This window comes from Barbus barbus (assembly GCF_936440315.1).
Source record: "Barbus barbus genome assembly, chromosome: 33".
Lineage (NCBI taxonomy): Eukaryota > Metazoa > Chordata > Actinopteri > Cypriniformes > Cyprinidae > Barbus > Barbus barbus.
Genome location: NC_136761.1, coordinates 1,111,670 through 1,126,384, shown reverse-complemented (window position 1 = coordinate 1,126,384; position 14,715 = coordinate 1,111,670). Strand labels below are relative to the sequence as shown.

Here is a 14,715-nt window from a genome sequence, read left to right as displayed (position 1 = left end):
CTGTGCTTAACCCTGAGATAACTTCGTTCTAAACCCTGCTTTTAAGCCCGGGTTTTGAGATGTGACTCTGTCTAAATGTTGATGCACCTCTTCTGATTGCTAGTGTTTTGTTTAGCTGATGGTGCCATATTTCAGTTGTTCAAAATGCAGCTGACCCTACCTGCAGGTGCTTTTACAATAGTTTTAACAAAGCCATGTGTTATTGCACATCATGTATTTTCAGATAAACGTACGGGTCACTACAATGGATGCTGAGTTGGAGTTTGCCATTCAGCCCAGTACAACTGGTAAACAACTTTTTGACCAAGTATGTATTTTGTATGGAATTTAGACACAATTCATAAAATGCAACACAATAAACATTGAACAATAAATGAGATCAGTGCATTTGTCCTCTTGAAGGTTGTGAAAACGATTGGACTCCGAGAGATCTGGTACTTTGGACTGCAGTATCAGGACAGCAAGGGCTTCTCTACATGGCTGAAACTCAATAAGCGGGTTAATCTTCATCATATTTGCATGCTTGACCTTTTTGTTTTAAGCTTTGAAGAAAAAAAAAGAACAACTGAATTTTTCACTTAATAATTAATCAAATATTATTTTTAATCTTTTAACCAGTTGACAGAATTTTTCTGCACAAGTGTGTTCAATGTGAAATGCCCACTTTTAGCAGAAGAATATTCACCCACCACCACTTGCTGAGACAATCACAAAGCAACAGCAGTCAATTTGACAGAGGTGTATTTAATAAAATGTATTTTATTCAGCAAAAATGAGAACAGAAATGATTGACCTCCACAAGTTTTCATGCTTATGGTTGCCAGATTTTAATCCCCCTATCAGAGCTTTTCTCATAAAAAGACATATTTTCTGCACAATGTTTTACTGAGTAGCATGATCCTGCAATAGCAACACTTTTTTTTTTTTAAATATGCTATTTCATAGCATTTAACATTAAATTCAGTATTTGCATTATTCATTTCCAGGAATGATTTACTGTCTTTTCATTTCATTTCTATATTCCCATAACCAATCATTAACCCTAAACATAACAGCTGGTAACCCTCTTGAAATATTTAACCTTCATTTCAATATATGGACACCTATTTTCTGGTTTTAAATTTAGTTGTCTTAAAGACAATGGGCCTCATTCATGAAATATTCATAAATATAGGAGTAAATTCTGAGTAATTTGCGCGTAAAACGGATCTTCCTGAAAACTCTTCTTCGGATTCACAAACGCTTCGTACACATCATATTTGATAGTTAAATATGTGTATGTTAATGAATTCCAATCATTCGTAAATGCACGCTCATTCACAATCAGCATAATCCCTGCCTATGAATTACAGCTACGCAAATTGCGTGTCCAGGAACACAGTGGAATATGCTGGTCTACTTTCTCAGGTTTGGCTCCAGAATATTGCTATAAGTGGGCAGTGGGTTGTTTATTCCAAAGCAGATCTATTTTCACCTAGAACTACATAATGGTGAATATGTAGCCAGTTCAGTGATGCAGAATGGGGAAGTGACCATGTTAGAACGCTGTGAGTGAGCCATAGCAAACCCTCCAACAGTTAGAAACAATACCTAATGGTATGCCTACTGTCAAAAAGACCATCCATTTCCAAAAAAGCATGTATGCAATGACACCACAATTTATTGATGGAGTTGATGAGATGGGTGCACCAAAGGCTGTTGTTCCACACCTGCAGTGGTTTTAGGTGAAGTAGCCCTAAATAAATCACATCAATGCCTGCCTTTAGCATCAGTCTCAAAAATATCTCATATTGGAAAGATGCACAGAGATATAACTAAGCAAGAGACCGAGACTGATATAGAAAGGCACGCATAGTGACAAAATAGCTTGTCATTCTGATGAACTTCATGGACTGCATAGCAGAATCCTGTCTGGCTTTTAAAAACCGAAGCATAAGAGCTTCATGTGATGCATGGCAATCAGAACATGAAAATATGCATCTGCAACATTTGTAAGATAATCTTTCTCTGTCACTCACCAAAGAACAAGAATGTCGGGCACAACATGTGAAAGGAAGCTTCTTTAAGAAATTGTTGAGTCTCTTTAAAGCCATTAAAAATTGGAAGAAAACAATAACTTATGTAGACTATCTCTTTGAACAAAGGGGTGAACTATTTTTCTTGCTCTGCTAATCAATAAGAGGCAAATTCCCAAAGAGAAAGCCAGCAATTGGGCTGTACCAAAACAGTCAGGATGAGTCTCAAAACCCTTTGGCGCCAGCACATATCTGTTGTGTATTGTCAAGTCAAGTCACCTTTATTTATATAACGCTTCTAACAATACAGACTATGTCAAAGCAGCTTTGCAATATTAAATAGGAAAAATAGTTCGTAATAATACAAAAGGACAACAGTAAACACTCAGTTTCAGTTAAAATCATTTCATCGTTGATTCAGTGATGTCATCGTCCAGCTCAGTTTAGTTCAAATAGTATCTGTGCAATCAACTAAGCAAGCCAGAGACGACAGTGGCAAGGAATCAAAACTCCATAGGTGACAGAAATAGAGAAAAAAACCTTGGGAGAAACCAGGCTCAGTCAGGGGGCCAGTTCTCCTCTGGCCAGATGAAACCAGCAGTTTAATTCCATGCTACAGCAAAGTCAGATTTTGCAGACTCATTTGGTTCCTGTGGTCTTGTGTCGATGGCCGTCTAGGTGACGTGGTCTTCACTGGGGATCTGTCTCAGGCTCATCTAGTTGTGCTGATCTCCGCTGACATTCAGGGCTGTAGAGGTCATCTCTACATCCTGATCCACCATCTGGGCCGGATACGGATTGGATCTGGGTGACTGCAGTGACCATCTGATCTGGATACAGACTGGATCTGGTGGTTACGGTGACCTTGGAATAAGAAAGAAACAGACTAATATTAGCGTAGATGCCATTTTTCTAACGATATAACAAGTACATTGGGTGTTATGGGAAGTGTTCCCAGTTCCGGTTGACCTAATTAATGCAGCCTAACAGTTGGGAGCTAAGTAGGAAAAGGATCTGCCAACATTTTCGACAATTATCAAATGGCCAGAGTTTTGAGAACACAGCAGATGTGAAGGACTACAGTGCGATAAGAGCTCACTCAGGTACTGAGGAGTTAATCCATTCAGGGCTTTATAAGTAATTAGCAAGATTTTGAAATGTATACAATGTTTAATATGGAGCCAGTACAGAGTTGACAGAACCGGGCTAATATGGTCATACTTCCTTGTTCTAGAAAGAACTCTAGCTGCTGCATTTTGGACCAGCTGGAGTTTATTAAGCACACAGAGCAACCACTCAATAAAGCATTACAATAATCTAACCTTGAGGTCGTGAATGCATTAATAAACATTTCTGCATTTGTCATTGAGAGCATAGATCGTAATTTAAATATATTTTTGAGATGGAAAAATGCAGTTTTACAAATGCTTGAAACATGGCTTTCGAAGGAAAGATTGCTATCAAATAGAACACCTAGGTTCCTAACCAATGATGAAGAATTAACAGAGCAGCCATCAAGGTGAAGGTGAAGATTTTTGGCCCGATGTTTTGTTTTTTAGAATTTAGCCGTAAGAAATTACTAGTCATTCAGTTTTTTATATCAACTATGCGTTCCGTTTTGCAAATTGGTATGTTTCATTGGGATGCGAAAAAAATATAGAGCTGAGTATCATCAGCATAACAGTGAAAGCTAACAACATGTTTCCTGATGATATCTCCCAAGGGTAACATGTAAAGCGTGAAAAGAAGGGGGAGTCGTGGCCTAATGGTTAGAGAGTCGGACTTGTAATCCAAAGGTTGCAGGTTCGAGTCTCCGGCCGGCAGGGATTGTAGGTGGGGGGAGTGAATGTCCAGCGCTCTCTCCACCCTCAATACCACGACTGAGGTGCCCTTGAGCAAGGCACCGAACCCCCAACTGCTCCCCGGGCGCTGCAGCATAAAATGGCTGCCCACTGCTCCGGGTGTGTGTTCACGGTGTGTGTGTGTGAACTGCTGTGTGTGTGTTCACGGTGTGTGTGTGTTCACTGCTGTGTGTGTGCACGTTGGATGGGTTAAATGCAGAGCACGAATTCCGAGTATGGGTCACCATACTTGGCTGAATGTCACTTCACTCCACTCACTTCACTCAAAAGCAATAGTCCTAGTACTGAGCCTTGAGGTACTAACATACTGCCCTTGTGATCGGTATTATACCTCTTCATTCACTCTTCATTCATTTAAAAATAGTCTTAATAATAGCCAGTTTGAAGGTTTTTGGGAATATCCTTTATAATAGTCAGAAGAGGATCTATGACTTCTGGAAGCACCTCTTTAAGTAGCTTAAGCCCGGCTCACACTGTGCGATTTTGGCCACGATTTGGTCGTCTGAGACAAATTTTGAAAATCCTAAAATCCTAAAAGATTCCTATAATCCTAGGCTAAAATCGGTTGTCTAGATCGCTGGTTTGACATGTTCACCGACAGCCGATTAATGGCCGTTGCGACCAATTTTTTCCTCCGATTAAATTCTGGCAGTGTCAGAAGATTTCAGACACTTTCCTGCAGTGTGACACCTCCTACGACGACCGTCAAACCAAGAACCAATAGGAGCACCGAACTTGATGACGCAATTAGCGCGACAACTTCAAACCATTCATTATTTGTAAAAACAATATATGTACAAAGTAAAGTTTACTTAAAGTTTATTTATTAAGGGGCAGGATGTTTAAACTCGAATAACAAAATTACCTCAAGTTCGCTCTGTAGAACTGGACGTCCATAAAGTCCTTTTTTGCCCAGCCATGACTTGCTCCACACGTCGTCTTTTTCATTTTTTTTTTAACATCAAGGCATGTAATTAAGAAAACTAACGCTACACGTTGCTGTTGTTTGCTAGCTAGCATTATAGCGAGAGAACGCGGGTCACGTATTGATGACGTAAAACTCCGGACAAGTCTTCTTGAGTACGTCCGTTTTTATCGCTTCTTGACTGTCGTACAGTCTGACATTAAGACAACTGAGATCCTACAGTCTGACATGGGGATCATGTTCGTACAGTGTGACAAGCAACAATCGCAAAAGACTAAATAAATCGCACAGTGTGAGCCCGGCTTTAGATGGAATAGGGTTTGATATACATGTTGTTGGTTTAGATCAGGGGTTCTCAAAGTCTACATTCAAAGGTCCAAATCTGAATTTTCATCAGTGTCAAAGGTCCGGAACAATTGGTTATTACAAAACGTGTTTTTAATAAACATACATAACATATAACAAATAAACACTCATTTAAAAAAAAAAAAGGTTCCCTTTGCATTCAAAATACTTTAATAACAAGTGCAAAAGTGGCAAAACAATTAATTTAAGTGTCAGCAGTAGAAGTCGACCTATAATGTTTTTTCTCTGGCCAATGCCGATATTTAGAAATCAGGGCAGCCTATGGCCGATATATGATGCTGATTTTTTGGGCCGATTTTCTCTTTTTTTCCCTTTATATCAAAAGAGAGTTTGCGTAAATGGTTATTGCAGGGCACAAGATAGTAATAGTAGTAGTAGTAGCCTAATTCATAGTAATAATACATGGCTCAAAACTTAAGCACCTTCTCAAAACAGTTCTGAAGCATGCTTTTTTGTTTATGTTTGCTGACAGACACCAGTGTTTCCCGCAGACTAGCAAATGCAAGTTGATTCTCTGCCAGCAGGAGGCGCTGTTGGAGCGTGATATATAGCTGTTTCCCCGGTAACGACTGTAATCAAATAAGCGCTACTTTATCAGCCATTACAGACCAAATGAAAATTGACATCAAAGCTTTTCTGAAGAAAACGGACGGTTCTTTTAAAAGATACATTCATATAAAAACACCCGCGCAGCATTTTATTTTTGAAACGCGCAGTGCTCAGTTTATTCAACGAAGTATGAGCCTTTTGGAAAATCTATTTGTAGTGGTCAGTTTTGATATTGTGACAAGCCGCCACAAATAAATGTATACACTGGGCACTGCTATAAGACAAATTGCCATAATATAAGTGATAGCAAAACAAAACAAAAAAATAAAAATATTAGCGGGGAAATGTCGCCCGATTACGTCAAACGTCATACGCTCACTGGATGTCATGATGACAACAAATGTCATGAAGGAAAAGTTTCAATATCTCGCCTGCAATTTCGGACCTTCTCCAAAAGACATAAAAAAATACGAATAAATAAACAAATGATTTACAAGTTTAACGTGCGTTTATCAAAGTAGGAAATATAATTAGTGTTCTTGAAATATGAAATAGAAGCGGGTCCGGATTGAATTCCCTCCGGGTCCGGATCCGGACCGGAGTCCGGACTTTGAGAAGCACTGGTTTAGATGATTAACAAGTTTATACAATATAAAAACAATTATCCTATAGTAGATAATTGATAATATGAGTGGAACTGTTCCTTAGGGGATCTATAGTGCACTGTCTGATGCGATACGGTACCTGATAGCTGCATGGTTACAATTTTATCTCTAATAGTATCAATCTTGGAAGTAAAGTAGTTCAAAAAGTCATTACTGCCACGCTGTTGGGAAATGTCAACGCCTGTTGATGCTTTATTTTTTTTCGGCAAGTTGGCCACTGTATTGAATAAATACCTGGGGTTGTGTTTGTAAGAATTAAAAAAGACTAAAAGAGGCAAAAAAATAATAATTTTTAATGCTTTTCTGTAGGAGAAGAAAATTTCCCGCCATGCAATTGAAAATACCTCTAGTTTTGTTTTCTCCCAGCTGCGCTCCATTTTCCACGCTGCTCTCTTTAGGGCACGAGTATGCTCATTATATCATGGTGTCAGACTCTTTTCCTTTATCTTCCTTAAAGGAGCAACCATATCTAAAATGCTAGAAAAGAGAGTCCATAGTTTCTGTTACATCATTAAGATTTTCTGAGCTATTGGATAAGCTGGGGAATTTAGAATTTAGAAGTCAGGATGATAATTTACAAAGCAGTCTTTTGTGGTAGAAGTGATGGTTCTACCATACTGTATATACCAAGGAGTTGACTTTATAGATTTAGCTGTATGAAGATGTATGCTAGATAATGATCTGAGATATCATCGCTCTGCTGCAGAATTTCAATGTCATTAACACTGGACATCTTTACGAATTGAATGCTGGGGTGTTAGAAAAACACGTTGTCTGTGACCACTCAGCAGCTTACACAGATGCAGCATGCCCCAAAAATTCCATGTGACAGTATTAAATCTAGAGTACGATTTTGACAATGAGTAGGTCCTGATACGTGTTGTCTAACCCCAATAGAGTTCAGAATGTCTATTAATGCTGATCCCAATGCATCCTTTTCATTATCGACATGGATAATATAATCACAAACAATTAAGACTTTACCTGAAGACAGCACTAACTCAGATAGAAAATTAACAAATTCTTTAGTAAAGTCTGTATAATGCCCTGGGGGCCTGTATACAGTAGCCAGTACAAACATCACATGGATTTATCATTAACACTTGTTTCTCTGGATAACGTTACATGAAGCACCATTACTTCAGACGAGTTATACTTGAAGCCCGCCCTCTGAGAAATAGTGAAAATATTGCTATAAATTGCAGCAACACCTCCCCCTTTACCTTTTGGAGGCGGCTTCCCTTTGACACAGCGGGGAAGCAGGAGTACCATGTGGTATCACATTTAGGCATCATCAGAAAAACAAAATTTCTGTTGAGTCTAAGGTTAGCTGCTGGAACTATAACAAAGAAGAGGCTGCACAGGTGCTTAATGGTGATGAGCAGATGTTGCTTGCATTCTGAATTTTGGGGCATGCTGCATCTGTATAAGATGCTGAGTTGTCACAGACAACATGTGTTTTTCAAACACCCCAGCATTCAATCCGAAAAGATGTCCAGGGACATGGCTTTGTTTTTTTTGTTTTTTTTGGTTTCTCCCATTAAGTTGGGTCCACTTGCAAAAGATAGGATTCCTGCAACTGTCTCACAGGCACAGGCAGTGAACTGTAATGTGGGCATGGGTCTGTAAGCGCCTGGCTGGAAGATGTAGAGTGTATCTAAAACATGAAGTCAGTGTTTTACTAAACGGCTAGTTAGATCAGCATGATAAAACAGCCCAAGAACAACAGGGGGCACTCATGTTGTTCCACACCTGTAGAAGAAGGAGAAAGGACACACAGGGTCTCCGTTCCACTTCGTTTTTTATGCCATTCCCTTGCTAACTTCCCTCCATCTCATTCACTCAGATGTACATCATTGATTATGTTGCACAAGTGCCCACTACTGGTGAAACCCTTGCAATTGGCTGAAATGGAACTAAGCCCTTTATCACTTGGAATGCACTATGGATTTGATTTATTTACACTTTTACTTTAAGTAGTTTGATGCAGCATTCTATATGTATAGGTATGCTTGGGCTGTTTTAAATATAAAAAATAAAATAAAAATGTTCCTATATCATAGAGTTGTTTGGGGTGGGGGTAAATTAAACATGATCTGCAGTGATGTCGCAATTATGTTGCATTGTGGTGTATAGATCGGCCTGAAGTGATATTCCAAAACACTCTTACCTCTGAGCTGTTAACACTTAGATTGTGCTTTTGTTCGTCTTTATTTATAAATTAGTGATATTAAACTTTATTTATGCTTTACGGATGACGATTGTAATCAAGGTAAAGAACATACTGAAATACATCTAACAGATGCATTTGTGTTTATATGTTAGGTGACTGCTCAAGATGTCAGAAAGGAAAACCCACTGCTGATTAAATTCCGAGCAAAGTTCTACCCTGAGGACGTGGCTGAAGAGCTGATTCAAGAAGCTACGCAGCGTCTTTTCTTCCTCCAGGTGAAAGAGGGGATCTTGAACGATGATATCTACTGTCCACCTGAGACGGCGGTTCTCCTGGCCTCATATGCTGTGCAGATGAAATACGGTGACTACAACAAGGAATATCACGTGCCTGGATATTTGTGCAGAGACAAACTGCTGCCACAAAGGTGCTTCTCTATTCTACTCTTTTAACACCAACTAAGATTGCATTATAGTATCGTGTTTTGAAAGTTGCTGTTTTCCATATAAATACCTTCTTTTAGAGTTCTAGAACAACACAAACTGACTAAAGAACAGTGGGAAGAACGAATCCAGGTGTGGCATGAGCAACACAAAGGCATGCTCAGGTAGAAACTTCACAACTTCTGAACCTAAAACTAGCTGTTTGAGTACATGGTTAGTAAAGCTTTATCCCCACAGAGAGGATGCTATGATAGAATACTTGAAGATTTCCCAGGATCTGGAGATGTATGGAGTGAACTATTTCAGCATCAAAAACAAAAAAGGATCGGAGTTGTGGTTGGGTGTTGATGCTTTGGGACTCAACATATATGAACGTTCAGACAAGTACATCTTCATCTATATTTTATTTGTAACTTTAATGCACCTAATACAACTAATTCAATTTGTTGTAAATTCTTTGCAATGGACTGTGCCATGTTAGTATTCCTGTTTTTCAACAGGCTGACACCTAAGATTGGATTCCCTTGGAGTGAGATACGGAATATTTCTTTCAATGACAAGAAATTTGTCATTAAGCCCATAGACAAAAAGTCACCGGTAATGAAAAAACATAAATTTAACCCTTAATTAATTAATTAATTCACTGTCTTTCACCTGCTGCACTACACGTCCTTTGCTCATCCACAGGATTTTGTGTTCTATGCACCTCGTCTGCGCATTAACAAGCGTATCCTGGCTCTGTGCATGGGAAACCATGATCTTTACATGCGACGCCGCAAGCCAGACACCATTGAGGTGCAGCAGATGAAAGCGCAGGCCAAAGAGGAGAAGAACAAGAGACAACAAGAGAGGTGACAACATTAATAACAGATATATCCCACAGACATTTTTATGATACCTAAGGTAAGATCACATTATCCAGGATACTGTATTTTATGCAGACTCAATAATTAACACAATAGCTCTGTTCTAAAACTTAGTGAGCTGCCTAGCTAGACAGCATTTTAAAACATTGTGGGAATGCTCCTAATGTCAAAGCTGTTTTCTTAAGAAGGCATTAACATTAGCATGCCTTATACAATTCCTAGTTTTAGCAAAATTTTTAAGTGGCACTGCAATTTTTCTTCACAGAAATGTAGTCAAAGAATTGAATCAAATTATTACAAAATGACTGAGTTGGGAGAAATGTTGATTGTATCAAATAGATAAATAAATATGGCTTGCAAAATTTCCAAGCACTATTGCAGATTTGAGACTTGAGCTTTACTTCTTTGAATGGTAGGAGTTACAGGGCAGGCATGATCACAGGAAGCTTCTCCTAAAGAGATGCCATCTAATTCAAACAGTCATAAAGAGAATTCCACTCAGGGCCATTGCAGAACGTGATTACAAACGGAACGAGGGGGCCCTGCTCCCTACCTTGGACCGAGCCCCACGTCAGCTAGGGAAAGCCCTGATTCCACTTACAAATGCAGGGTGTTTTGAGTTGCTGGTTTGTCAATTAATTGAGTATTTGAGCACATTTTGTCTGCCAGAAGAATTCCATAGGGCTGAGTGCTTTGCCATTGATGAACGATTCAGAGAAAGTTGGATTGTCTGCTCGTCAGTTGGATGCAGTTAGTTAGTTAGTTACAGTAGCCACAAAATCATGAGTATGGCTTCTGGATGGATTTCCTCTTATAGTTCTGCAATGTGATTATAGGTACAGTATGTGAACTGATATGTCTGTTTTGTAACTAATGCACTTTATTTGGCCAGATATCAGCAGTGGTGCATAAAATTTCCAACAGTTCTTCTTCTGAGTGTTTTCTTTTACAATGCATTAGCACCCTTGCAAAGGCCCTGTACTAATGTTTAAGAATTATTTTTGTTCAACAATGGCCAATAAGTACAAATTGTATCTTAAGTAACAAAAGATGTTACAAGAGAATAAACTTTATTCTGCCTCTTTGCCAATGTAACATGCTCAATTTTAATTTAATTTAATATTTAATTGTATTGATTGATTGATTGTCTCTTAGGGTGCTGTCATTTCAAGTGACTTTTCAAATTTGATGTTGCTGCAATAGAACCACATATTCATTGTATATATTACATATAGTATCATCATCTTCTTTAGATCCGTCTTTGCCACAGTGCTCAAGCATATTCCACTGGTTGTAATTCACTGCATGAGCTTGTGCCTTTTTCCAGTTAAACCCGGCTTGCTTTATGTCCTCTTTGAACATACTTCACCAGGTCTTATTTGGCTTTCTTCACCTTCGGAACCCATGTCATTGTGTTTTTTGCTAGGCATTGATCTGATTGCCGCAGAATGTGAACTGCCAGTTGCAGGCGATGCCAAGACACAATGATGGAAAGTCTGTGGTTTTTACACTGGCAAGATCTCTTCATTTGAGATACGGCAGAGATGCAGAGAATGCATCTGAGACAGCACTGGTGGAACACGCCCAACTTGTGGGCAATGAGCACTGTGTTTTCCCAGGTCTTGCAGGCATAGATTGCCATCAGTAACTTGATGGCACAACTTCCCAAGCCTATGAAATGGTGCAGTGAAAAATAATATAACATCAGTGTCATTAATACAGATATTAGCCAGCGGGCAAGCACTCAAGACTGTGAAGAGTACCAAGAAGTGACTGTCTCTGCTGAAGGGTCCAGGCAAGAAGCTCTTGCCAGTATAGCCAAACAACTGCTGCACTGACATAACTCAAGCCCATCTGGAAAGACAAAAAAAATTGAGATCTCAGTTTAGATATCATCAAAATTTTTCTCTATGCTTGTGAATCATGAATCAGTCCCGCTCCTGCAAAAAAAAAAAAAATAATAATTCTGCTCCTGCCTGTCACAATTATGTTTTGTCCCACTTCCACCCACAAAAGCCCACAGGTACAAAATATAGGTAAAAGAATAGATAGATTTTTCAGTACCTCTAACTTCTGTCAGTGCTCCTCTGTTATGCTATTTTTCTGCTTCCATTGAATAAAATAAAAAAGAAACCAAGAACAAACAGAAATTATTATAATATGTATTTAGGCCAAGTCAGAAATAATAACAATTTTACAATAGAAGATAATAAACATAAAGATAAATGGACCTTCACATAGACCTTTAAAGCATTTAGCTATATTCTGTTTATAGCCTTTTAGCTTTTAGCAATGCCTATCCAAGCATTAACAATAACGTCTCAGGTTACGTATGTAACCATGGTTCCCTGAAGGGAACGAGACGCTGCGTCGAAAACGCATATGGGAACGCCTTCAGCGTGACCAGGCTCTGAATATGATGTGTAATCAGTCAAACAAGGGCGAGGCGTCACGGGTGGGGTGACGTCACGACCAGGAAGCATATAAGCACGTGCGGCTTCAGCTTCAAGTCATGAAGCAAGTGCTGGCAGGGATGCCGGAAGTGTGGCAACACGACGCAGCGTCTCGTTCCCTTCAGGGAACCATGGTTACATACGTAACCTGAAACGTTCCCTTCCAGGAACTTCGAGCTGCGTCGAAAACGCATATGGGAACGAGATACCAACGCCGCCAGACTGACAAGTCCCTGCCTGGTGTCAGGACGAAAGGACAGAGGAGCCGGGAGTGGCTCGGATGTCGAGGTCATAGAACCTAACGAAAGTCAGGGGCGTGGACCACCCAGCTGCGTTGCAGATGTCCTGCATGGAACACCTGCCCAGAAGGCCTCGGAGGCCGCCACACCTCGGGTTGAGTGCGCTCTGACTCCCACCGGCGGGGGGAGCTCAGAGGCCTCGTATGCCAAAGCCATGGCACCCACAATCCACCTACTAAGAGGAGGGCTTCGTAGCAGGAAGACCCCTCTTAGGCGGACCATACCACACGGGCAGCTGGTCCGCTTTCTCCACAGGGAGGACCTGTGGATGTATGCGTCTAGTGCTCGCACTGGACACATACGGTTGTGCTTCTCCTGGTCTGGCTCCCCGAAGGGAGGAGGACAGAAGGCCTGCAGTACGACCGGCTGTGGAACGACTGATGGGACCTTCGGAACATACCCCACGCGGGGGTAGAGGAATACTTTCGCCGAACCGGGCGCAAAGTGAATAGAGGCCGTAGTCAGGGCCTGAAGGTCACTCACCCTCCTCAGAGAGGTGATAGCCAATAAGAAAACGGTCTTGATAGTGAGGAGTCTCTCAGTTATCTCCTGAATGGGCTCGAAAGGTGCATTGCACAGAGCCTCCAGAACCACAGCCAGATCCCACGTAGGGACGAGATCGTACCGGAGGCCTCAGCCTCAGCGCACCGCGGAGGAAACGTGTAACCAGGGGGTGTCTACCCACTGACTGGCCACCGGTAAGGGCGTGGTATGACGAAATAGCTGCCACGTACACCTTAACAGTGTAATGGGTTACCCCTGCGGAGAAACGGGCCTGCAGGAACTCCAGTACTGCACCAACGGGGCAGTTGACTGGGTCAAGCTGGCGGTCCCCGCACCAAGAAGTGAAGAGCCTCCACTTCAAGGCGTACAGTTTCCTCGTAGAGGGAGCTCTGGATTGGAGGATGGTCTCGACAACCTCGGTTGACAGACCGGAAGCTATGAGCTGTGCCCCCTCAGGGCGTCACACCAACAGCTTCCATCACTCCGGGCGAGGGTGCACCTCGGTGCCCCCGGCCTGTGAGAGGAGGTCCCTCCTGACGGGCACTTCCCACGGAGTGCCGTCGAGGAGAGATATCAGGTCCGAGAACCATACTCGGCCCGGCCAGAACGGTGCTACTAACAGTAGACTGACCTCGTCCCGGCGCACTCTCGCCAGAACTCCAGGGAGCAGAGCGATCGGGGGGAAGGCGTACAGACGGAGCCTCGGCCACGTCTGTACCATAGCGTCCAGTCCCAGAGGAGCTGGAGGGGTCAGCGAGAACCAGAGAGGACATTGTGCTGACTCTTGAGTCGCAAAGAGGTCCACCTGGGCCTGGCCGAAAATACCCCAAATCTGCTTCACCACCTCGGGGTGAAGCCTCCATTCCCCGGGCCTCAGCCCCTGCCTCGACAGGATGTCTGCTCCCACATTGAGATGCCCAGGTATGTGCATAGCTCTCAGAGATAAGAGCTTGCCCTGGGACCACACAAGGATCTGGTGTGCCAGCTTGTACAAGGGGCGCGACCGCAGACCTCCTTGGTGGTTGATGTAAGAGACCACTGCCGTGCTGTCGGTGCGCACCAGCACGTGGTGATCTCTCAGGTCTGGGAGGAAGTGCTTGAGTGCTCGGAACACCGCTAACATCTCTAGCCGATTGATATGCCACGTCAGGTGGCAACCTCTCCACAGACCGCGGGCAGGGTGGCCACTCATGACCGCACCCCAACCGGTGAGGGAAGCGTCCGTCGCTAGCGAGACGCGGTGACAAGGAGCTCCCAACACCGGGCCCTGGGACAAGAACCAAGGATTCCTCCACATGTCGAAGGCACGGACACAACGGCGTGACACTTTGACAGCGCGGAGTGAGTTTCCCCTCAGGGAGACCCCCTTGGTCTTGAGCCACCACTGTAGGGGTCTCATGTACAGCAGGCCAGAAGGTGTCACGCTGGACGCAGCTGCCATGAGCCCCAGCAGTCTCTGAAACTGCTTGACAGTGAGTGACTGGCCTTCTCGCACTCTCCTGACTGTAGTAAGGATCGACTCGATCCGAGCAGGGGACAATCGTGCCTGCATCGTGGTCGAATCCCACACCACGCCTAGATAAGTGATTCTCAGA

General features: G+C 42.2%; 1 protein-coding gene across 1 annotated transcript in view; it reads left to right on the top strand.

The window, feature by feature from the left end:
• Positions 1-211: 211 nt before the first annotated feature.
• The window catches only part of msnb (moesin b), a gene marked incomplete at both ends in the record, with an annotated part of 40,411 nt that continues 25,907 nt past the window's right edge, over positions 212-14,715 (top strand). Inside the window, 7 exons of the mRNA XM_079391226.1 lie at positions 212-307; positions 403-498; positions 8,708-8,982; positions 9,079-9,162; positions 9,236-9,382; positions 9,499-9,595; positions 9,686-9,849. Of these exons, the coding sequence (XP_079247352.1) occupies positions 212-307; positions 403-498; positions 8,708-8,982; positions 9,079-9,162; positions 9,236-9,382; positions 9,499-9,595; positions 9,686-9,849 (959 nt within the window). The remainder of the gene's footprint in view (positions 308-402; positions 499-8,707; positions 8,983-9,078; positions 9,163-9,235; positions 9,383-9,498; positions 9,596-9,685; positions 9,850-14,715) is intronic.